This window comes from Protopterus annectens, chromosome 11.part0 (genome assembly GCF_019279795.1).
Source record: "Protopterus annectens isolate FY-2018-M chromosome 11.part0, PAN1.0, whole genome shotgun sequence".
NCBI classification, from domain to species: domain Eukaryota; kingdom Metazoa; phylum Chordata; order Ceratodontiformes; family Protopteridae; genus Protopterus; species Protopterus annectens.
The window spans coordinates 1,236,803,373-1,236,827,184 of NC_056745.1; the positions used below are offsets into that span (position 1 = coordinate 1,236,803,373).

A 23,812-nucleotide genomic window follows, 5' to 3' on the forward strand; every position below is an offset into this window, starting at 1 on the left:
TCCAGACTGCTGGTGAATCAGTCCGGATGTTTGTGTGCATGTGTGGAGGCTAATCCAGACTGCTGGTGAACCAGTCCAGATGAGTGGAGTTCCTTGAATGCATTCGAACACGCATGCATGGAGTTCTGGACGGACTTGCTTTCACTTTTTTATTTTGTTTTTCTTTTCTTTTCTTTTTTATTTTCTTTTTATTTTATTTTCTTTTACAGCTGGAGGCGCTGCAGTCCAATAGCATGAGCCGCCCCTGCATATGCTACAGTAATGACATTTACATGCCCCTTTTTATTTTGTACTGTCTTCTGATTGTTAGATTTCCCATTTTTTTTAATTCTTAAATTTTTTATTAATAAAGTTTGCATTATCTTCAGCTATTGGTGCCACCTCTGCACCGCATAAAAATACTCTGACTTCTATGCAAAGAAGCTGAGAGGAATGTGCTTTCTCTCTTTTTGGCTCACTTACTCTCTTGTGCATTCACACACATGCACGCAAAACACACACATACACAATTTCTTTATTGTTCTACCTCAACAAATGAGGATTTTTTAAACCACTCTTAGAAGGGTAAGTGAAGCAGAAAGTCCTTGTAACTATTATTAAAGTTGATTTTGCTAGTTGAGTATTTTTCTCTTTTTTTCTTTATTATTATTATTATTATTATTATTATTATTATTATTATTATTATTATTATTATTATCATCATTGTCATTATTTCTACTCACTAAATAGCAAAGCCATATTTAGCAAGCATAAAATTGTGGCATTTCCTTTTTTCCGTCCTTGCCTCATGGTAACTTTATATGTTGCCATAAAGTGGCAGACTTTTTTTTTATTGTGCTTATCTATACAGGGAAAACCTGTTGGAGAACATTAATTCTCCAATAGGCTGAAAATGTGCATCTAGCCAATTGTCTAAAGTTTTTTAGTTTTTCATTAAGCCTCCTGATAAGGCATTCAAAGTGATGGTCCAGATTCTGGAAGACCATTTGAGCCCAAAGTAATTGGTAATTGCAGAATGATCTACGTTTAATGCAAGGAATCAATTGAGAAATGAAACTTTCATTGGATGTATGGTAGAACTATGTACACCAGCTAAACATAGTCAGCTGGGACCAGTGATACAATAAAGATAAACTGATTTATGGAATGTACTGTGGAGGCAAATAAAAATAGGTTGTTCTCTCAGAAAGGTCTGTCATTAGATCAATAATAGAATATAGTGGTTTCTATGGAATTAATTGTCAAATACCTGTATGAATTACAACAAGATGTGATTGACTGTAGTCAGGAAAAGGTCTACACGTTTCCCAGGGACAAATAATATTTTCAGTGTGGCAAGATATGATGCAAGGCTTGCTTTTATTAAGTAGGAAGATGAGAGAAGTCCAAGATGCAAGGTACACTAAAACCAGTCTTCACTGACTGCAGATCATTAATTATTAATAACATTTTTAACCAGAAGAGGACACTATTACTAATGGCTGCAACTTATTTACAGCAATGGTGGCTATTCTTTGGAAGCTGTTCATAAAACATTGAATATATACAAAGCCACTGAGCAGCATGATAGTGGTACTTGTTATTATAGCTGCACTATGAGAGATCAGAAAAGACAACTACTTCTGATCTACTGGGTGTCAGTTATAAGCTTCTTGTGCCACTGCTACCTGTGATGACTGCCACCATGCAGCTAAAAAACAAAAATGATACATTATTATAATGACTTTATGAGCTGGTAGTAAAAAGGTAGATCAGAGATAACTTTTTATACTGCCTTTTTAGAGAATAAAAAACAAATGCCTGAGTATCAAGATATATTGTTAAATGGCACCACTATGCCAATTCTACGAAAGTTATATTTCAGACTGAGTGGGCTATAAGAAACAAAGCTCCTTGTCCGCAGTTTTATTTGATTGGTAGCTTTGCAAAATTTAATGACAAATTGTTCTAAATGAACTACAACAATCACTCCTTACATCCTTGGGAGTAGATCTCAGCACCATGGTAGGGCATTCATATTGATTTTGCAGGCCTTATGACTGTGCTTGATGCACATTGTAAGTGATCAATGCTAGATGGAATCAACCACCTCCTGGAAGGCCATACTGGTATTGAGAACTACTTTTATAAGAAATAGTTTTCAAAGCAAATTGTAAGTGACAATGGGTTGTAATTTATGGCTGAACATTTAATGTTAATGTGAAGCTCTGTTGTGTCAAACATTTTACATGTATGCCTCACCACCCAGCAATAGATGGTATGGTGGAATCATTTCTACAAACATTTAAAAAAGTCCATGTCAGCCATGAGAATTTGACAGCAAACTTTTGCAGTATAAAGCTGTCAATGTCCTTTGCCTGTAGAAGTGCCATGCGTGCAACTACAAATGTGATATCTGCCCTTCTATTCCTGAATTTAAACTTTTGATCAATTATAGTTTAATTGAAGTCTGACTTCATGACACATGTTCATGTCAAGCAGTTTCAATGTGTACATTACCAGTCTTTGAGAAAATATCAAGAGGGAAATATGTACTATCACAGAAAATGTCATTTAGATCCAACACAGAAGTATTGCACACTATTAAATATATACTGCTTATCACAAAGAAACTACTCACTTCAGGAGACATGCACCCAAACCCAGGACCACTTAGTCTACTATCAACCAAACAAACCTCTGACCTATCGATACTTAATATCAATACTAGGAGTATATCTAACAAACTTCCTGACCTACATGTATTTATAGCCCACTACTCCCCAGACATACTAACCATTACTGAGGCCTGGCTAAAACCAAACACTCAAGATGAGGAACTCCTTCCACCAGGCTATAATATATAAAAACAGGATAAAGTAAGCAATAAGGGAGGTGGAATTGCTATCATCTTTAAAAGTACACTCAACATAAAACCCTTACAAACCCCTTAACCTAAATTTCAAAATGCTGAAATCTTAGGCTCAGTCCTATATATAAACACCAAAAAAATCAATATACTCTGCTGTTACATTCCCCAAGGAAATAACGCTCCCACCATTGAAGAAATCCTACTGGACTACAGATAATCTTCCACAGGAAACCATCCTATAAGGTGACGTAAATACTGACTGGTTAGCATGTAACTCTAACAACCCCACTAACCACATCAATCTCTTTGGTTTTTCCCAACTCATCCAAGAACCCACTAGAACAGATAAAAAAAAATAATCTATATGAGACTGGATGCTAGTCAATTGCCCCAACTACCAGACAGGATGCCTACCAGACACTCTAAGTGACCATCTCCCCACAGACCTCCTTCATAAACGCACCAAATTAGCTAAGCCCATTGCTTTTAGACAAGTTAGAGATGACAGCAAACTAAATATACAGGATCTTAACTCCACTCTAAAACAATGTAACTGGGGACCACTTAAAACCCTAATTTTAGACCAGGCCATCAACTACTTTAATAGCACTTTCATTACTGTCCTAAATTTAGTCACACCCATTAGGAAAGTTAGAGGTAAGACAAACTACACACCATGGCTCGGTAGGGACACAAGAGCCCTGCTGAAGTCTAGAGACAAGACTTAGAAAATATGGAAAAAGAGAAAACACTAGCCTATCCAAACAAAACTACCAACAACTCAGAAATCAGGCCAAGAAATAAACCAAATTGGATAAATTGGATAATTTACATATATATATATATATATATATATATATATATATATATATATATATGTGTGTGTGTGTGTGTGTGCATATGTGTATATATATATATATATATATATATATATATATATATATATATATATATATATATATCCATATGAACATTGAAGGTATGTAATAAATCAAACTATTCATTTGTTAGTGGTATTAAGCTAATTTGGCAAACTGAATGCAGCTTCATACATCTCAAAACTCTTAATTTTTCATCTTATATTTTCCATATGTTTTCTTATCTCATAATGTGTAGAATAAAAATCTTGCCCACAATATAATTTAATAGTTATCAATGCTTCCAAATGGAACTGTACAGTGTTTATACTGTGTGTATTGACTGAAAACAAGTAGAAAATCTGAAAAAAATATTTTAAGAAATTACAAACATATGTCCATTTGTTGATATATATACTGAAGAACAGTTAAATTGCAAAGTCCATTGAAATAAATTGTAATACTTAAAATGGAGTATAGATATTGCCCTGTTTCATGGAGATAGTTGATAGGGCTACATCATTTTGCAAGCAGTGAGTAGAGCAAGGTCCAGTGAAGTTCATATGAGGTAAAGGAATTAATAGTAGATCATCTTCTTTGTTGCAATTTAAATAATTAAACATGGTTTTCTTTATTTAAAGTTGGCATCTGGCAGGTTACTGCAAACCATGAAGATTTTTTTCCTGGATAATTGAATACCTCCAAGATTACAATCACTTGGCAGTATAAATGAACCACACTCAGAGTTTACTAAAATACCTTTTTCTTTATTATAGGTATCAGCAAATGTGGACTGGGTACCACCAGTGTCTTTCCATTAGTGACTGATCATACTGGATGTGGGCCCTCAAGTGTCATTATAGTGCAGCGCCTGTTAGTGTGGAAAGGAAAACAAACTAGATTGACAATTAGTTTTATTTTTTTTTCAATAATAATTCTTTATTTTTCCCTTTTTTTTTCTAAATGTTAATACAATACTACAACCTATTTACATTATATACATGAATGTTTCCAACAGTTACATAGGGTCATTATACATAACTATACACGTCTAAATAGATATTACAGAAAAAAAAAGAGTAAAAATCTAGTATCAATATAAGGCTTATCTATAGACAACTCCATAGTTAGTCTATACTTCCCGGAGAAAAGTGGAATGGAACCTTAAGCTAAGACAATGTTGAAGATTTGCTCCCATATTTTTGTATTATTTACACTTTTCTTATGATCACTAATTAATAATTTATGTGCTAGGATATGTTTTATCGCTACACTCTTGAAATTTTCCCATGAAGTCTGGGATGGATTCAACCAATTTGTAGCAATATACAGCTTCATTAACAAAAAAATATTTACAAGTATGCTCCTTGGGATCTATCCAAATTAGTTGGCAGAATATGCAGAATCATAAACTCCCAAGAGAGTGTAGACTGTTGATATCCCATTTTTTGTAGTTGGAATTTCAAAGAATTCCAGAGTTTAAAAATACATTTACAACTCCAGAACATGTGTAAAAGGTCAGCCGTTTGCTCTATACAATATGGACATTTGGGTGAGTTTTTTGAGTTAAATTTATGTAAAGTGAGACGCGTATAATATGCATTATTAAATATCATCAACTGAGTAAATAATAACTTCTGAAGGGACACTGATTTTAAGGTTAAGTTAATTGCTCTCACTATTTTACTATCTTCAATCGTTAACAAGTTCTCCTTCCAGTATTTCGATAAAAGTATTTGGTTATTGTATTTCACCTCTTTCATGAAACTATATGATGCTGTTATATATTTACATTCCTGTGTTAAGGTTTGCCATAAGTTTAGGCAAATGTTTAAATCTTCTTCTTTAATTTTGAAATTCCTATTACTAAAATTGCTTATTCATAAGTCCTTTAACTGTCTTATTATAATTAAATATGAGTTAGGGAGATCCATCTCTCTTAGTATGTTATGTATTGAGATACCTAGAAAGGGATATAAATCGAGTATGGTTAAAGTACTTATAAGTGGGAATTTCTTAAGGTCTATCAACTGATTACCAATTTTCAAATTCGGGTTTTTATGAAATGGTTGAAGAATCATCATATATTGTAAAAGATTTAGTGAGTTAAACAGACTTTGTACTGACATTATATATATTTTGATATGCTCCATCAAAGTGTACATTTTAAGGGTACCTTTGTTTAAAAAAGGTAATGCCTTACAATTAATACCCAGACCAGCAACATGTTTATGATTTAGAATCAACCACTTAGGAGCCCATTTCGAATTGATCCTATCAAAGTTAACTACTCTTAGAATTCTATTAGCATTTATTATTAAATAATAATGTTTCAAAATTCGGTAGTTCCAACCCACCCCTATTTTTCGGAGTCATCAGTTTGTCATAAGATATCCTAACTTTTCTAGGTTCCCATACAAATCTAGCTAATTCTGTATGAAGTTGTTTGAAGAATTTCTTGGAAATTTGAACTTGAGTAGCTCTAACGATATATAATATTCTGGGAAGTATGTTCATTTTAATAATTGAGATCTTTGCCATTATTAGTAATTTCAGATTATCCCATCTTTTTAAATCAGAGACTATCTGTTCCCAAATTAACTTAACATTATTTACGTAAAAGTCTCTATTATCTGTTGAAAAAACAACCCCTAAATATTTGATTTTTTCTTCGGATTTTACCTGCCCTACCAATGGTAAAAGCGAGAAGGGTGTAGGCATCTTTAATGGGAATACCTTGTTTTTTTTTAATTTATTTTGTAATTAGATATTTTTGCAAAGTCTTCCACAGCTTTTAATATTTTCTTAATATCTGAAACCGGTGTTGTGCAGTAAATATTCAAATCGTCCGCAAAAGCAGCCATGGAAATCTTCGTACCACAAATTATTGGGGCATTGTGATAAATATTTTGTTTGATATGTAAAAATAATGGTTCTAAATATAAATTGAATAATATAGGAGAAAACGGACATCCTTGATGGGTACCATTCTTAATTTGAATTCTTTTTGAGAGATTCCTATTAATAACTAGATTTGTATAAGGATTATTATATAGTTTTTTTAAAGTTAAAATGAATTCTTGCGGTATATTAAAACATGCTAAAATATCAAACAAACATTCTAAGTTCACTCTATCAAAAGCTTTTTGTGCATCCATTATGAGTGCATATGCATTAAAGTTCCTATGAGTGGCATAAGATATCAGTGTATGAAGTGATAACGTATTATCTGTTGTTTGTCTGCCATTTATAAAACCGGCTTGTTCATCTGATATTATCAGGTTAATTGCCTTCTTCAATCTATTAGCCAAAAATCAATGTCATCATTTTCATATCTATATTCAAAAGTGAAATAGGTCTATAATTATCCGGGTTATGTAAATCAGTATTCTCTTTCGGTATAAGAATAGTTTTCGAAGCATTAAAGTGCGGGTCAGTAATTTTATTATTAGTTATACAGTTGAATACCTGTGGAAGTATTTTCCCCAATATATCACTAAAAGTTTTATAGAATTCTGTGGTCAAACCATCCGGTCCCGGAGCTTTATATGGCTTCAACTTCTTAATTGCATCAGTTATCTCCTCTGGAGAAATTGGTTTAACTAAGTTCATATGAAGCTCATCACCAATCTTCGGAAAGATAATTTTCTGCAGAAAATCATTATTACTCTTATTTATATTTACTTCCTGTTGCTCACCATATACTTGTGAAAATATTAGTTCAAATGCCTTCATGATATCTTCAGTATTGGTATATGTTTTATTGTTAAAGTGTATTTCATAGATTTGAGAAGGTATTTTCAATTGATTAATAATACGTGCTAGTGCTTTTGAAGGGGTCTGTATGTGATTGGCGTATTTTACCAGCATTTTCTGCTCATAAAATGATAATTTACTGTTTTGTAATAAAAAGAGGTCCTTCTGACATTTTAATAACTCCGTTTCAGTTTGTTTACTATAATTCCCAATTAGATCCTGATCCAGTAATTTAATTTTAGTTTCCAATTCTTGTATGTCTCTCACTTGTAATTTCTTATAAAAAGTAGCCTTTTGGAGAAACATTCCTCTAATTTGCATTTTGGTAGTTGCCCGTTCTATGTCAGGAGGATGACGGTGTTCCGAAAGATTAGCTAGTAATTGGTTAAAGAACTCCTGAGCTTCTTTTATTACATCTTCTTTATGCAATAGATATGGATTTAATGTCCAATTATAACCTCTAAAGTGTATCTTATGACTAGTGTCCTTATTGAAAGTTAATGTGATCCTAGAATGGTCCGACAAATGTCGAGCTTGTATATATATATATATATATATATATATATATATATATATATATATATATATATATGGGTTCACTTCAGTTCACTGAACTTTCATTTCACTGACTTTCATTTCACTGACACCATTTCACTGAAATTCATTTCACTGAAACTTCATTTCACTGAAAGTTCATTTCACTGACAACTATTATTAGCAATAAAATGGAATATTCCCCCTTCCCCACTGTAGTGTGACCCTGGAGTTAGAATATATAGTTGGGGGGGTGCAGCCCCACTTCATTTCATATGATATTCTTACGTTTGATATAATATTGCTTAGTAAAAGAAAAGTAAGTGGGGCTGCCACACCCCCTAACTATATATTCTAACTCCAGGGTCGCACTACAGTGGGGAAGGGGGCATATTCCATTTACTTTGTAATAATAGTTGTCAGTGAAATGAACTTTCAGTGAAATGAAGTTTCAGTGAAATTAATTTCAGTGAAATGGTGTCAGCGAAATGAAAGTCAGTGAAATGAAAGTTCAGTGAACTGAAGTGAACCCATATATATATATATATATATATATATATATATATATATATATATATAAGGATAAAAAAAACATTAGTGCATCTGAAATTAGAAAAAAGTCGATCCTGGACCACATTTTATGACAACTTGAATAAAATGTAAAGTTATTTGCATTCATTTGATTCTTATTGTATTTAAATGGATCATATAATTTAAAATCTGTTTTAAATTACTGTAGTGCTATCACTGCTTGGTTATTAAAGGACCTATGGGAGCTTGATTTATCTAATTTAGGGTCTTGGTATGTATTCCAGTCACCTCCTATTATTATATAGTAATTATTATATTGATTCAGGATAAAATAAAGTGATGTTATGAAAAATTGTTGATTGGTACATGGGGCATATATGTTAAGAAGTATCACCTGTTTATCATAAAGTTTGGATACAAGAATCACATAACACCATCTTCCCTCTTTGTCCATTTTAAAATCTAGGATTTTCTCTTGGTACTGACTTTTAATAATAATCACCACCCCTGCACTATTAGTTGTCCCTTCCGAAGCTATCACCTCTCTGATCCATTTCTTATTTTTAAGGGCAGTCCATTGATCATTAATCAAATGGGTTTCTTGTAACAAAATAAAACATGCTTTTGACTGGAGGAGTAAATGAAAAAATAATTTCCTTTTTTTTCAAATTCTGGAAGCCTTTAACATTCCATGAGTCTATTATCCACATACTAAGATTTTTAAAACTTTAAAGTATATTTTAAAATTGAAAGACGATACTAGATTCAGATGTATTAGCACAGTATATAATATCTGGAAGCAATCTTGACGTCCTATCCCTAACCAGTGCCTATCCACTATTCCCCTGGACCAGGACAAACATAGGTTTTTTACACTGTATAAACTTCTATTGGTACACATCATTACTAAATAACTGTTCTTTATCTTACAAAGTAACACACTAAAAACATGCAAAAAACCTATAATAACTACATCTAACTCTACAAAACCTAACCAAAACATTACCTACTAAATACTGGTATCTATCTACAGCTCTTGAACACATTATTTAGTTAACATAAATGATATTCCTTACATGCAAAATTACTATTCTACCTCTCTAATAGTTAACATATATTATTAGTTCTATAATTTGGTTATATTACCATAGAATATCTAATTATCTTATTTAAATCTAACCTAAACAGATATATGACAGTACTCCTATTAAACAGTAATGTTATTGACTTTAAAATAATACACTATATGTTTAATTTATATTTAAAGCTTTAAATTTGACATTGTTTATCTAATCTAATTTATTTAACATTGTGATGGCAGCAGCATTGGTGAATACAAGTACCATTAACTATGTTTAGCAGATACTATATCTAAATATATAAACAATATCTAAATAGCACATTTCCCAAAACATTCAGGACCACATCAGAAAAATAACCTTCAATTTCCCTAGGAGTACCAGGATATATTATGTGTTTTTAATTTACTAACTATCCCAGCATTAAAACCCCTTTGTATCTAAACATTTACAGTATTAAAACACAATCTAAAAGCAGGAGAATAAATATTGTAGTACAATACAATATTACTGGTACATCCACATTCAGGCAAACTACCTAGGAAAATAGAATAACTATGGTAACTTTATGTTACTTCTACCATATTAATTAAATGACACATTTTAATCACTACATTAATATACAGTTTAAATCCTATCTGAATGAATTCACATTCCCTTTTACAGAAATAAAGTTAAAACATACATTAAAAGTCCACAAAGCCTCGTTTTACGTTCCCAGTAGGTTCTCCTTCTTCCACAGCGCTCTATCTACTTCCTGGTCATGAAATCCTGTCTTCGAATTAACGAAGGGGGAACCATTACATGGACGGACTTCCGGATGTGCCACAACAAAAGCAGACCCTCAGCAGCATCTAAAGGACTTCCTGTTACCTCACGAAGGAACACAGTTCGTAGAAGCTGTAAAAGTTTGTGGAATCTTCGTAAACAAACTGGACCTGCAAAAAAAAAAAAAAACTAGTTAATTATTAACCAAAGGGCCTGGTGAAGAAGAAAGAACAAACAAAGGATTTTGGAGCCTCGAGGTATAGTAGGCATGGAATCCCAGTATCCATGTTGTTGTAAACAGACTGAATGTTCCAGTTAAACTTCCGAAGTTGGGAGGGATTTGAAAATCTTCATAAAGGTACGTTTTGCTTCTTTTTTTGTAGAAATTGAATATTTGGATCCATCAACTGTAAAAATTAATGTGTTAGGAAATTTCATCTGGAATTTAATATTCTTTTCAATAAGGAACTTGCAATATGGAGCTAATGCTTGTCTGGCTTGTCTTATTTGCAATGGTAAATCCTGTCCAATAGAAACTCTATTATTTTGCCACATAACATAACCTCCATTCTTTTTAACAGTTAGAATTATTTTATTTACATCCTGGTAATTAAGAATTTTGACATAAACCGGTCTAGGAATATTTGAGGCTTGTGTTTCTCTGAGAGCTCTATGGGCTCTTTCTATAACAATTTGCTTCGCCATATCAGCGTCCTTGAACAATATTTCCAGTATTTGTATAATGGTAGACATTAAATCATTATATTGAATAGTTTCAGGAATTCCTCTGATAATTATGTTGTTCCTTCTGGATCTTGCCTCCAAGTCCAGAATCTTGTTTTGCATAGATTGAATGTCCAGGTCATGAATGTCTGTTTTTTTTGTAAGCAATGTTATTCTGTCCTCATTTTCAGATATCCTAGCTTCTGATTTCTCTATCCTTTCAAGAATTTGACTGCATGTGGCACCGAAAGAAAGTACCTGGTTTGAAAGTTCTTTTAAAGCTTCTTGTATGGGCAACAAAGCAGTTTTGATGTCTTCCATGTTAGCTAGTTGATCTGGTTTATTTGTCATTCCAGCTTTGAAAAGTTCCTGTTGTTTTACAGTTTTCTGTCTTTTGATTGTTGAATCTTTTTCTGGTGACTGCAGTGCTGATAATTTGGGTTTAGTTGTTGTTGTTTCCATGCTTTTTTCCTCTTTTGACATCGTGAAACAGAAGTCAGACAGATCCTTTGTTTAATACTCTTTTCAGAGTCAGGCAAACAATCAGCTCTAATCCTGTGAATTTAATTAGTTTCCTTCTGTTCTTTTACCTCTCAGGCAATGTTTGGCTGTAGTAGAATAGTTTTATCCAACGATTAATGCAAAAAATCTTGTAGTATAATCTCAGGGTTGATTTTTATTCCGAGTGTCTGGAGAGCTGTAGATGTACAGTGTCTACAGAATGGCGGCCATCTTTGTCTCTCCGACAATTAGTTTTATAATTAACATACAACTTACCTTGAATCTAGGTCTCTACAATGGCCAGAATATACTTCTCTGAAACATTACTCCTTGAACATGTTTTGCTGAACATAACTTGGATGAAAGTATATATGACTGGGAATAATTTCCTGATGTAAATGACACTTTATTCACCTTCAGTTTTACTTAGTTACATTCTCAGCTATTTATTTATTTATTAGATATTTATTTCACTAACATTGGATTCTGATTGGTTATTAAGTTATTACAGGAGTATATATAATTTTCTGTTTGGTCATTCATCTTTCATGCAACCTTTAAGGAGTAATGCTGAGGTGCTGCTTTTATTTATGTTTTAATTATTTTTTTGTTTGTTTGTTTCATGTGTAGTAAAGTGTTTTGTTTTAATATAGCCTCAAGACTCCAGTGATATTTTGTTTTAGAGTTTCCTGATCTAACCGTTATTGTGATCCATCACACAATGGAAGTAAATCAAATTAACCACAAAGTCACACCAGCTTGGAGTATTTTACATTGCTTCCTGGGGGGCAATGATCAATCAATTTGGCAAAACAAATTTGAAGAGGTAACTGTTTTCCCCTTGCAAATGACCGAAAGGACAGATTTTTTTTATATTTCATACCACAGACTGTGGATAAAGTATTTACTAGTGTCCAAATGTTAAGTACTTTGCATGCAATATTATGTATAGTCAGCAGTATTACTGAATTGTGTAGTGTATGAGGTTTCGAAACAGGAAGGCAGTAACACAGAATGTTTCTGATAATGTAAGCAAATCATATCTCTAATCAAAGGAAGATAACTGTTTTCTAATTTAAGGGGTCTGACATTGGTGAATTTGGCATCACCCCCTATCACTAATGACATGTACTGGAGGAAGAAGATGAACTAACTACCTATACAGATTAGAAAAATGTAGTGTTCTTCTGCATTTGTCAAAATACAAGATCAGATTAGATCTGGGCTTATCTCATAGCTTCTATGATTTAAGCATATTGCTATGACTTTTACTCTCACTTTTAGCCTTGTTTCCCCAGCATACATAGGTTTAGATTAAAATACTATTGTTTAATTAAATTGTTAGGTCTTCAGTAAATTAGACTACAGTCATAAGAAGTATGGAGCACTGAGACCAACTGTCCTACGTGCCAACTTGTAGGGGCACTAATCACCATACTAAGCCTAAGAAATTAATAGTTTGGCAACTTGTAAACTTTCAGACCATTCTGTTGTTTCAAAGGGGATGCTATAAAATGCATTCTTATTAACATAGTGTACTTTCTTTGAAAGATAGTAATGTGTTTGCATAAAATTAATGACTGCACAAATATTTTATAAAATTGCATTTATTAGTACTGCAACCTAATAACTTGAAGCTACCTTAAAAAAAAAAAAAAAAAAAAAAAAAAAAATATATATATATATATATATATATATATATATATATATATATATATATATGACAGTTTTCATGCTATCATAAAGGGATTATGATTGCTTATAGACAGCATGAGGCTCTAAATGGATGGGTTGCCTAAGATGGCAATCTCCCTTCCTACAGCTATGAGTTAGACCATTTTAAAGGTGTATTTTTTATTAAATAACTAAATCAGCTTATAGAAAGATTCATTGTCCCAGTCCCCTTCAAGAAGCACATCACACTGAATGACATTTGACGGCCTTTATTAAATTCCCATAAACATAATTTTTAAGCAATATTCATTTATTTCAATCAAAACATGATACAAGTGAAATACCATCCATGTAACGTTATCACAGAACAGGACAGCGTAAACCTGCTCACCCTGTTTAGTAAACAGCGTCCATACCTCCACTCACTTACTTATGAAGCAGCGTACCCGCTCACTTCCATTACCGTTTATTGCATTATACCTTCAACCAAATAAGCAGCTTCCTCTGCTTGCTGATGACCTTATCAAGCAGTGTAACCACTCAATTTCTTTTTCCAACTTACTGAATTGACCATCCAAACACCAGAGGGGGAAGAGAAGAAGGCAAGCCTGCCCCTATTCTCTGCCCACCAGCTTGACCAGGCTGTTCCCCCTCTCTTTGACAAACTTCCAGCAATCTAACCACCATTAAGGCATCTGGCCAAACATCATTCGGTATATTTTGTCCCCACTAACCAAGCTGGAACATTGTCATCAACTCTTAAAACCCTATCACATAACAAAATAACCAGTTACCTAAACCGCTGAAAACAAAAACACTGACCCTTCTCCTATGCTGAGATAACCTAGCATACCCATTGAGCATGAGCTAAATAATCCTTACCTCATGACCAATGCATTATAAAAACCATACAGAGTCAACTACATGCCATTATGCCACATTGTGACCCCATTTACCAACGAATCCAGTAATAACCAAATGAGCTCTCTTTAATGCCAGAGCAATAACAATTCTAATGACTCCCTGATTACCCTTCAACTGAACAACCAACACTAAACTCACGACTATCTGAAGCCACACAAAGGCAAGGACAAACCATGATGCCCCATCCCATCCCTGTTTCACTGCTTAAGATGACCAAAAGAAATATCATTAAAATCCCATTGTCTATAAATCCTCCCATCACACTAATTATCCCTTACAAGCAATAAAACAACTTATCAGCCATCATGGCATTCTATCACTCATCAACACGAGCCATACCATTTCCTTATTAAACAAAAGACAATGAAACTTAATCCCCAACCACTCCAACTACACCTCCTATGCCCATTTAATATGTAACCCTTATATACAATCAGCCAATTACACTTCCTTCTATCTAACCAGCCACCAGCCCAATTCCCCTCAGCTGGTCCCCACAGACCTCTTTTGTCAAACAATACAATTCTCCATGACTTCCCATTCCTCTGCCAAAGCCTAACCAAGTTAATTCCCCAATAACCACCTGCCAAATGCACCCCAAAACACTAAACCAATTTCCCCACCTATACCACACAACACCTACATACCTAAAGTGCTCCGTCAAACTTGACATACTCAAGCTGTACATGCCAAAACATCTCCCATCCATCCAGAGTGCAAGTCACAGCTTAATGAGTAACTGGATATTCAGCCTAGTGTGTCCACCTATGTCTGTTTAGAAATAGATTAGCTATTGCATGTGAAACAAATTGAACTTGATATACCCAGACCACCACATATCTGAGCAGAACTCCAAATAATCAGCATCCCCAGTTGTCCCTCTATCCTTCATCCAAACATTCCCCCCAAATTATGCCCACAAAACCCAACACCTGCTATAAAGTGTGTAAACAAATTTAAAACCCCATGACCAATCCTATCCACCTACCCCAACAGCCATTCCAGAGAACTGCCAGAGGCAACCCACTAAAACTATGATACCAACGCAAATCGCATGAGCAATCCAATACACCTACCAAGCGCTCACCCTCCTTAGCCTTAAATTCTCCTTTAAAGCTTCCCTATTAATAGGTCACCTCTGTATCCAACAGCAAATGCTAATTTGCCCCAAACACTCACCTGCAATGCTCCCACAAACTCTACTCATCCTTACGTTGCCCCTGAAATATACAGAATAAATAATCTACCCCTTTCCCACACCACTTTATCTGCACAAACACTACTTTCCTTGCAAGAAATGGATAGTCCTACTTTTTGACTCCAACACTCATTTGATTCAATAAATAAAATCAAGGTCTGTTACCCCCCCATATGTTACCCAATTAACCAATTCAGGCTGCTGCAGTCTCAATGACCAAATGTCCCTTCTATACACAAGACAAACACACCAAAATGAGTAAATAAAATTAGATCAAAACCTGTGACCTCATTCCCTGCAGCTGCAGCAATTGAAAATGTCTTGGTAGCAACCTGAATCACCTAAGAAGAGTGCTTCCTTCAGATCACTAGCTGATAGTACCTCTGCGCGAATCATGATTGACTTCCTTACGTAGCATTCTGAGATCTAAAACACCCAACATAACACCATTATCTGAACGTGCTCCAATATTCCCCGAGGCCCACCTGTTCTTCAACCCAGGTCATCATGGATGTAAAACCTGCCATAGCAAGTTCACACCAAAATGTGACTTCTACACCAGTTACACTTACCTAAAATCCTTTAATCCCATCCCTACCCCTACCTCATTTCCTCCCATACCTCATACATTCCTATTTAACCCTATCCTCCCCCTATCCTCAAAATTTGTGCTACTCTATTTATCTAACCTCACTTAAAGATGTCCCTGGACAAATTGGTCTGTTCCAAACCTCATTTATTGATAACTGTATGGGATGTAGTATATGAGGAATATCTGTTCGGAAGGACAGTACTATGATTTTTAAATGTTCAGATGTTAAGAGGCATGCCAGCATTCTTAAGTCTTATCACTATGAATATGTGCTTTCTTGTGGCCATTTGCATCCTTAGATGTTAGTGAAATGAGAGAAGACAGAAGGGAAAATGGTAATCATTTGAAATGGCAGGACCTGCTAAAACTAGTCCAAAAATATGGAGACTGAATGTCTGAAAGATTGGCCCTACATATACTAAATCTGAGATGGCATTTTTGTAATATTCCCTATTGTCCGAGATATGGTAATCTCAGAGTTGGTATATATACATTTGGGGGTGTGCAGGGTGCAGAGGGGCTTGCACCACTGCAAAAAGAAGATTTACAGTGATTTTTGACATTCGCTCTTCTGTGTTTTTGGTCTTTTTTTTCTGGCTTGTCAGCACTCAGCATTCTGAGTTTCAACATTTTAATAAGGAGCTGTGAAAAAGTCTCCCTTCATTTTTTAAGGAGACTATTGGGGCCAGATTCTAAAAGAGTTGTCTTCAGTGTAAGTCTGTCCTAATTCTGAAAGACATGCTATCAGTGTAAGTGACTTTCTCCAGTGTAAAACATAGCTATAAACAAGCTTACACAAGGGAGACAAATTCTAAAACACCTGTTCTCAGTGTTACTGGTCACTTAAAATGAGACTAAGTCTTTTGGAATCAGGTCCTGTGCAATGAATCCTGTATGTTTGTGCAAGAAAATACAGAAAGGTGATCAAAGAGAAAATCAAGAAACTATAATGTATTTTTCACCCCTGTTATTGCAGGGATTCCAGAATTATGATCAATTCTCATGGGGGTTATAGTGTCCATATATATTTCATTTGCTCAAAGTTCACCTCTTAAAACTCTATTACATGTTTTATCTCAACAACAGAATCAATCTAAGGTCTCAACATAATGAATTCAATACAAAACATCAGCAGGCAAGAAAGACATTACTTGATTTCTGGTCTTAAAAAATCCACATTGGAGTTTTTGACTGCAGTATATAAACAGCCCAAAAATGAAACATTAGATCAGTTTCTTAGTAAGCTAACTAACTGAAAACTACTATACAGTGTTCAGTAAAAAGTGATTCTGTGCGGGAAGCCATGCACTGCAAAAAGTTTGTGTTGTACAAATGATGCACTCAGTAATGCAGTGTGATGCTTCATTCCATGCTTTGGTGATAATGTTTTTGTGCAAGTGTCCCTCATCTCAATCAGATGTGTAAAAGAATTTAAAAGTTGAATCATGCAAAAACCTGTTGTGAATCAACACGAGGTAGATGCAGAACATGGAAATAATGCCGCCTTCCAAATTTAAACAAAAAAAAAAACAACTTTATGCAGTACCTCATATAATACTAGAAGTCCACACATTAAAATAAACTACATTGAAGCCTAGCTTCATTTATCAGGCATAGTGCTATATCTTGTGTATGTATTTTAAATACTTCTGTTTTACACAGAGGTAGTGAAATAATGCAGCAGTTAACTTTACTGCGTCACATCATTTGGCATAACTCTCACTGACTCAGGGACAAATCCAGAAATAATCAGGAGCAATGAGGGACACTGAAAATATTAATACCATCAACTTGGCACATTGACTGAATAAGCAAATATGAATTAAAATATATTTTCTAAAGTAAAAGAAGTCTATAACTCTGATTGTCATCATTATTTATTAGGTATAATTTAACACATTTTCTGAAAAAAGTCAGGAAATTTAGGAGGGATTAATAGAGGTCTATATCAAAATCTCAAACACTTACTTACCCGAACACCTAAACACAGACACATATTCCGCGAACCGCAAATACACCGAACACCCTAAACCATGAAATTCAAAGACTCGAAATGTCATAGTTGTCCCATCCCACCACCCGCTACATACTACCTATACAAACAAACTAAATAAACCACATACATACACTAACCAAAATCCTACTTCTTACCCTAAACTAAACCCTACTTCTAACCCTACACTTAATCTTTCATATACCACCAAGTATGCACTTAACTTAACCCACACCCTAAGCCTAAGGTCCGTAACTATCACACACTTACCTTAAAATGTTATACCCAAACAAACTAAATAATCCACACACATACACTTAATAAAACCCTAGTTCTAACCCTACACTAAATCTATCTATGCACTTACCTTAACCCGCACCCTAACCCTAAGGTCTGTAACTATCGCACACTTACCAAACGGAGCTATACCATAGAAGGGCCAACCATGACGAATCGAAGTTTCTTTGCACTTCAGGACGATCTATGTTTTCGTGGTTCAATGAAGACGTGTTGACATTCGAGTTTTTAATATAGACCCATTAATAGGCCTAAAATTTGAGTCAAAATCAGAGACAGCCCTAAAAATCAAGGACATTTAAGTGGTATGATATTTGATTTTCTTTTTCTTCACTACCTGGCTGTGGTACCTTCTGGGGGTACCTTATTAAAAGGTGAGCACCCATAATGTTGAGTGCTGACACAACAAAAAAAAAAAGACCAAAAATGCAGGAAAAGAGGTAAATCTTGAACATTACACTTCTCTTTCAATGTGTTTTTTTGCAAGCAACAAGCCCCCCTGCACCCCTTGATGTGGTGGGGGCAAGCTCCCCACCATGAACTTATGTATATCATTCTGCAATCACCATATGTCAAAGAAAAGGGAATATTTTGAGAAATGGTCATCTTGGACTTTATAAGTGCAACAGCATTTTTTAAGCTATGCAGTCTCCATATTTTTTGAATCATGAAAGTGAGTCCCAACATTTCAAATGGTTACCTGTTCTGCAGAGACTCTGCATATCCAACCTCTGCCCATGTTGGCTTTCAAAGGGATCTCCATTTTCCTCCCATATCCCAAGTATAAGTGACCTGACAATTTCCCATAAGTGCTGCATGTGTGTGTGTGTGTGTGTGTGTGTGTGTGTGTGTGTGTGTGTGTGTGTGTGTGTGTGTGTGTGTGTGTGTGTGTGTGTGTGTGTGTGTGTGCATTTTTTGTTAAGATTTTACGTATTGACTATAGAGTGGGTGTACATATCATTATGAGCTGGTGGGGGTGTGTGCCTCTGATATCTGGGGTGCAGAAGGACTTGGCCCCTGCAAGAAAGATTTTTTTCTATTTTTATATTTTTTTGGCTCATTTTTTCAAAATTAAACTTTCAGTAAACAGTATGCCAAAAAAGATTATCAATGGCTAGTAGACCAACCGTTCCCCACATATAGTCCTGGTATTTCTTACGTCACTTTTTGAATTAGGTGCAAGTCAATGTTTTTATTTATATCACACTGCTCATCACTTACATTTCACTATCTTATGCTGTTTCTTATTGTTCATTCTTGATGTAAGACTGATCTATAGACCCACTAAGTCTTATGAAACAAGCGTCCTAAAACCCATTCATTCCCCTGGGGTAAGTGATGCATACAGTGGTAGTGGGAGCTGTCATTCAAACACTAGGGCACAGCATTTTGTAGTTAAGCCCTAACATCCCTTTCACATGCCAAATGTATCCAAAAGTTTAGTATTCAATGGACCACTGTGCTATATGTATGTGCCTCAGAGTGTATATAACAAATTGCCCTGTGCCCCCTTCTAGACAGCACCTTCACATGTACTGAAGAGATGTGCCCAGGCACATACCATTCCCCTCCTTCTCAAGATAGGTGAGATGGTTTAGCTGCATTCAACTTCGCTCCCATGTCACCTTTAACAGGTGTCTGACCTAGTAGGTTCAGATTTGAGTCATCTGAGCTTTATTCAGGGTATCCCTCTACACAAAGGGAATCAGCTATACATAATGATAGTATAACAGCCCAGTAAAAGTGAATTTCTTAAGCACATTTTCTTAGAAATCATTTTCTTCATAGGTTCATAGGTTGGTACTAGGCTATCGGCCCTTGGGCCTATACCAGCCGAGCCATAACAATTCCCTGGCTATTTCTTCCAACATTATTTACTTCCCTGGACCCCTGTCTAGCAGGGTGACTAACATGATCCTGGGGTGAATTTCCTTTCTCCCATCCAATCGTCAAGGTTCCTTTTGAAGAGGGACAAAGAGGTGCTCTGCTTGACAGGTATGGGCAGTCTATTCCAGAGTTTGGGGAGTCTCTAGGCCAGGAACCTATCCCTCCAGCATGTTTTGTTTATTGTGATGACAAGTCTTAGATCACTGGAGCATGTGGCTCTGAAGGGATTGGGATTTCTTTAAGTGTAGCATGTCCAACAGCTCTGGGTTTGACATTGCCTTGTATGTTAAGCAGAGATCGCCACTCAGTAGACGATATGCGGCAGAGTATAGCTGGAGTTTTTTAAGGCGGTCAGCATAGGGCATCTGCTTTAGGCCTGTGATTCTTTTAGTGAGGTATTTCTGTGGCCTTTCCAGTTGTTGCAGTTGTCTTGAGAGGTACATACCAAACAGGGCATTGTATTCTATAATGGGTCTAATGAGGGATGAGTACAGTGGGACAATGACCTATTTTTTTCTAGATAAAAAGCCCTTAGTGATGAGGTGTGCCACATAGAAGGATTTCATGACTGTTGTGGCAATGTGGTTATCGAGGGTGAGACCACTGTCTACCTGTGTCCCTAAGTCTCTTATCACACTTTCGGTGTTTAGTGTACTGCCACCTATGTGCTATTTCACGGGTACATGTTTTTTCTCAAAGGGGCTAACTATACATTTCTTGGCATTGAGCTTGAGCCCTTAGTATATTACTTAGATGGACTTGTTTTCTAAGTTAGGACAATGTTGCCCCCTCACAGCCCCATGCATAGCAGGACACATGCCATCTATTAAATTTATAACAAACTTCTAACTCTCTGCACCTCACAGATAAAGCAGCAATTTCCACAACACAGTTTTTATCTCCAGCAGAATTTAACATGCTCAATGCAATTAAATATGCTAAACCAAACCAGATTTTGACCAGCTTTGTGACTGTCATATTTGATCTTATGTGTCTCTGAGAAAAAAATAATACCTTCAAGCGAAGAGTGGATCTACACTTAAAGAGTTACTCTGTATTACAGAGGTGTATCAGTCTCTCTTGGTAGCTCAGATTAAAAATGCAGGGAGAAATCCCAAGTAACATCTGTTGAAATTATTATTATTATTGCTATAATAATAATAATAACAATTATTATTATTATTATTATTATTATTATTATTATTATTATTATTACATACAAAACAAAGGGGATGAGTACTAATCCTTATCTTACTTTGTTTCATTTTCTGTTTTAGACATATTCAACTGGAAAACACAAATAGATACCATTTCCTTGTTTAGTTCAGTACAAATTGCTTGATACTTGGTACAAAACATTTGCCAAACCATATGAATCTGTTTGTTTATCACCTTCCTAGTTGTGCATTCATATACTATATTGGGTACAGGCTAAAAAGAGCCTAAAGTCCCGAGCCACCACCACTTGTGAGCTTTGCCCTGCTTTTTGTGGTAAGAGGTTGAGAACTGTGGTGAGAAATGAATTCACTAAATGATAGCCATTACGTTTCAGTCTTCCTATCTTTCAGAAAGCTGCTGATTTGGCATAGTAGTATGTTGTTCTGACTGTAGTGCATAGGGTCCAGGGCTCCAAGACTTGCTAGTGAAATGTATGGTGGTAACAACATTTTAGTCTAGCAACTTTACAAAATTATACAAGCAATGTTTAAAATGTGTCCTTCGTTTTTGACCTTTTGCCCCCCCAAAAAAATTAAATTGAAAATAAGTGCGAGAAGCTGTGCAAGATGCCTCTGGCTTATACTACTTTCATTCTATTTATAATGTGGATGTGGAAGTACACTTTTATGATGGAAATGTTCTGAATTGGGCAGTTTTGTCATTATTGGTTCATGCATTTTGTTTCATTGCCTACAGTACAGCCTACTGGAAAAATGTTCAAACAATAAATTTAAAATGAGCTCTAACAACTGTGTTGCATTATGCAAGGAATGTAATTTAATAAAGTCAGGAAGGTGTATCAAAGAAAAGAACACATGTATGTTTCTTGTTTTGTGTGCAAGGGGCCAATGATTTGAAAACAGCCCAAAGGTAATCTTTATCCACCACTGGCCAGATGCATTTTTATTGGATCTGGTGTGGGTTTCAATGCTGTTTCAATGAATGTGAGTTTCAAGGGCAGAAACGTTTTAATGCCGAGTCTATTTTCATTGTGAAACAGTATTGCTTTGTTTACCAGATGTCTATTAGTGTGTGCACATTGTTGTGCTGTAAAATGTAAAAATAAAATCCAAATAATAATTGTGGAAGTAAAGCACTCATTAGTGTTTATGGTAAATGGGGCAAAATAGCCAGGTAATGGGACATTGGAATGGCTGCAGGGGGATACTGGTGCCATATTTTGGTTGTCTGCTCTTCAGTTTGCGTTTGAAAGTTGGTATCTCACAATTCCATTGGAGTGGGTGGGGTTAAGTAATTATGCATGCAAATTAGATATTAATCAACATACAGATTTGTACCTATTTTTCATGGGCCTTGTCCAGATTTTTAATGTTTCCAGGTTGAGAGGTATGCCTAGCATCATGCCACCCAACCTTAGTTCCCAATACCTCTTTCGAGTAGAGCCACTGAAGTGATCCCAGGGCCAGGGGTGAACTTTCTATTTCTCATCCAATCATCAAGATTTCTCTTGAAGAGGGCCAGAGAGGTGCTCTGTTTGACATGTATGGAAAGTCTATTCCATAGCATGGGCAGCCTTTGGGTTATGAACCTGTCCCTCCAGCATGTTCTATTGATTATGGTAATGAGGTAGAGGCCTCTGGACTGTGTCATGTGGAGGGACTAGGATTTATTTAGATGTAGCATTTCTAACAGAGCTGGGTCTGACATGGCTTTGTAAGTCAAGCAGAGATCACCTCTACGTAGGCAATATGAGACAGAGAATAGTTGGAGTTTTTTGAGTCTGTCCATATTGGACAAGTGTTTAAGGCCTAGGATCCTCTTTGTGTGGCCTCTCCAGTTTTTGCAGGTGTCTAGTGAGGTACGTTCTACTCGATGATCGGCCTAATGAGGAAAGAGTAGAGGGAGATAATGACCTCTTTCTTCCTGGATGCAAAATCCTTAGCAATGAGATGTGCCACATAGAAGGACTTTCTGACCACAGTGGTAATGTGGTGGCCAAAAGAGAGGTTGCTGTCAATCTGTGTCCCCAGATCTCTTATAACACCTTCTGTGTTCAGTGGACTACCATCAATGTGGTAATTCATGGGAACTAGGTTTTTCCCAAAAGGGAAGAGGCACATTTTTTGGCATTGAGCTTAAGGCCATGGTTCTGACACTGTCGTTGGTCTCAGTGAGGCCTTTCTGTAGGATGTCAACATCACTTGGGGAGTTAATAATAGCTCCCAACTTGCAATCATCTGTGAACTTTGTCATCCAGAGTACCTTTGTTTTGGCCGGGACTTCAGAGAAGTAGATACCAAAAAGGAGAGGACCCATGACCAAACCATGTGGGACTCCATTTGTAACTGGTCAGCAGTCTGACTTGGAGTCGGCTACTTTCACACTGTGGGTTCTATCTGTGAGCCAGTTTGCAACCCACCTAGTGATATACAGGCTGATGCCTAGATTAGTGAGTTTTTCTATGATTC

General features: G+C 35.5%; 1 protein-coding gene across 1 annotated transcript in view; it reads right to left on the bottom strand.

Annotated features, from left to right (window-relative positions):
* Positions 1–23,812, bottom strand: part of LOC122815050 (mucosal pentraxin-like) — a 65,995-nt gene that overhangs the window by 16,328 nt on the left and 25,855 nt on the right. Inside the window, exons 2-3 of the mRNA XM_044087298.1 lie at positions 10,482–10,546; positions 1,668–1,690 (exon numbers count right to left, since the gene is read on the bottom strand). Coding sequence (XP_043943233.1) covers positions 1,668–1,690; positions 10,482–10,546 — 88 coding nt within the window. The remainder of the gene's footprint in view (positions 1–1,667; positions 1,691–10,481; positions 10,547–23,812) is intronic.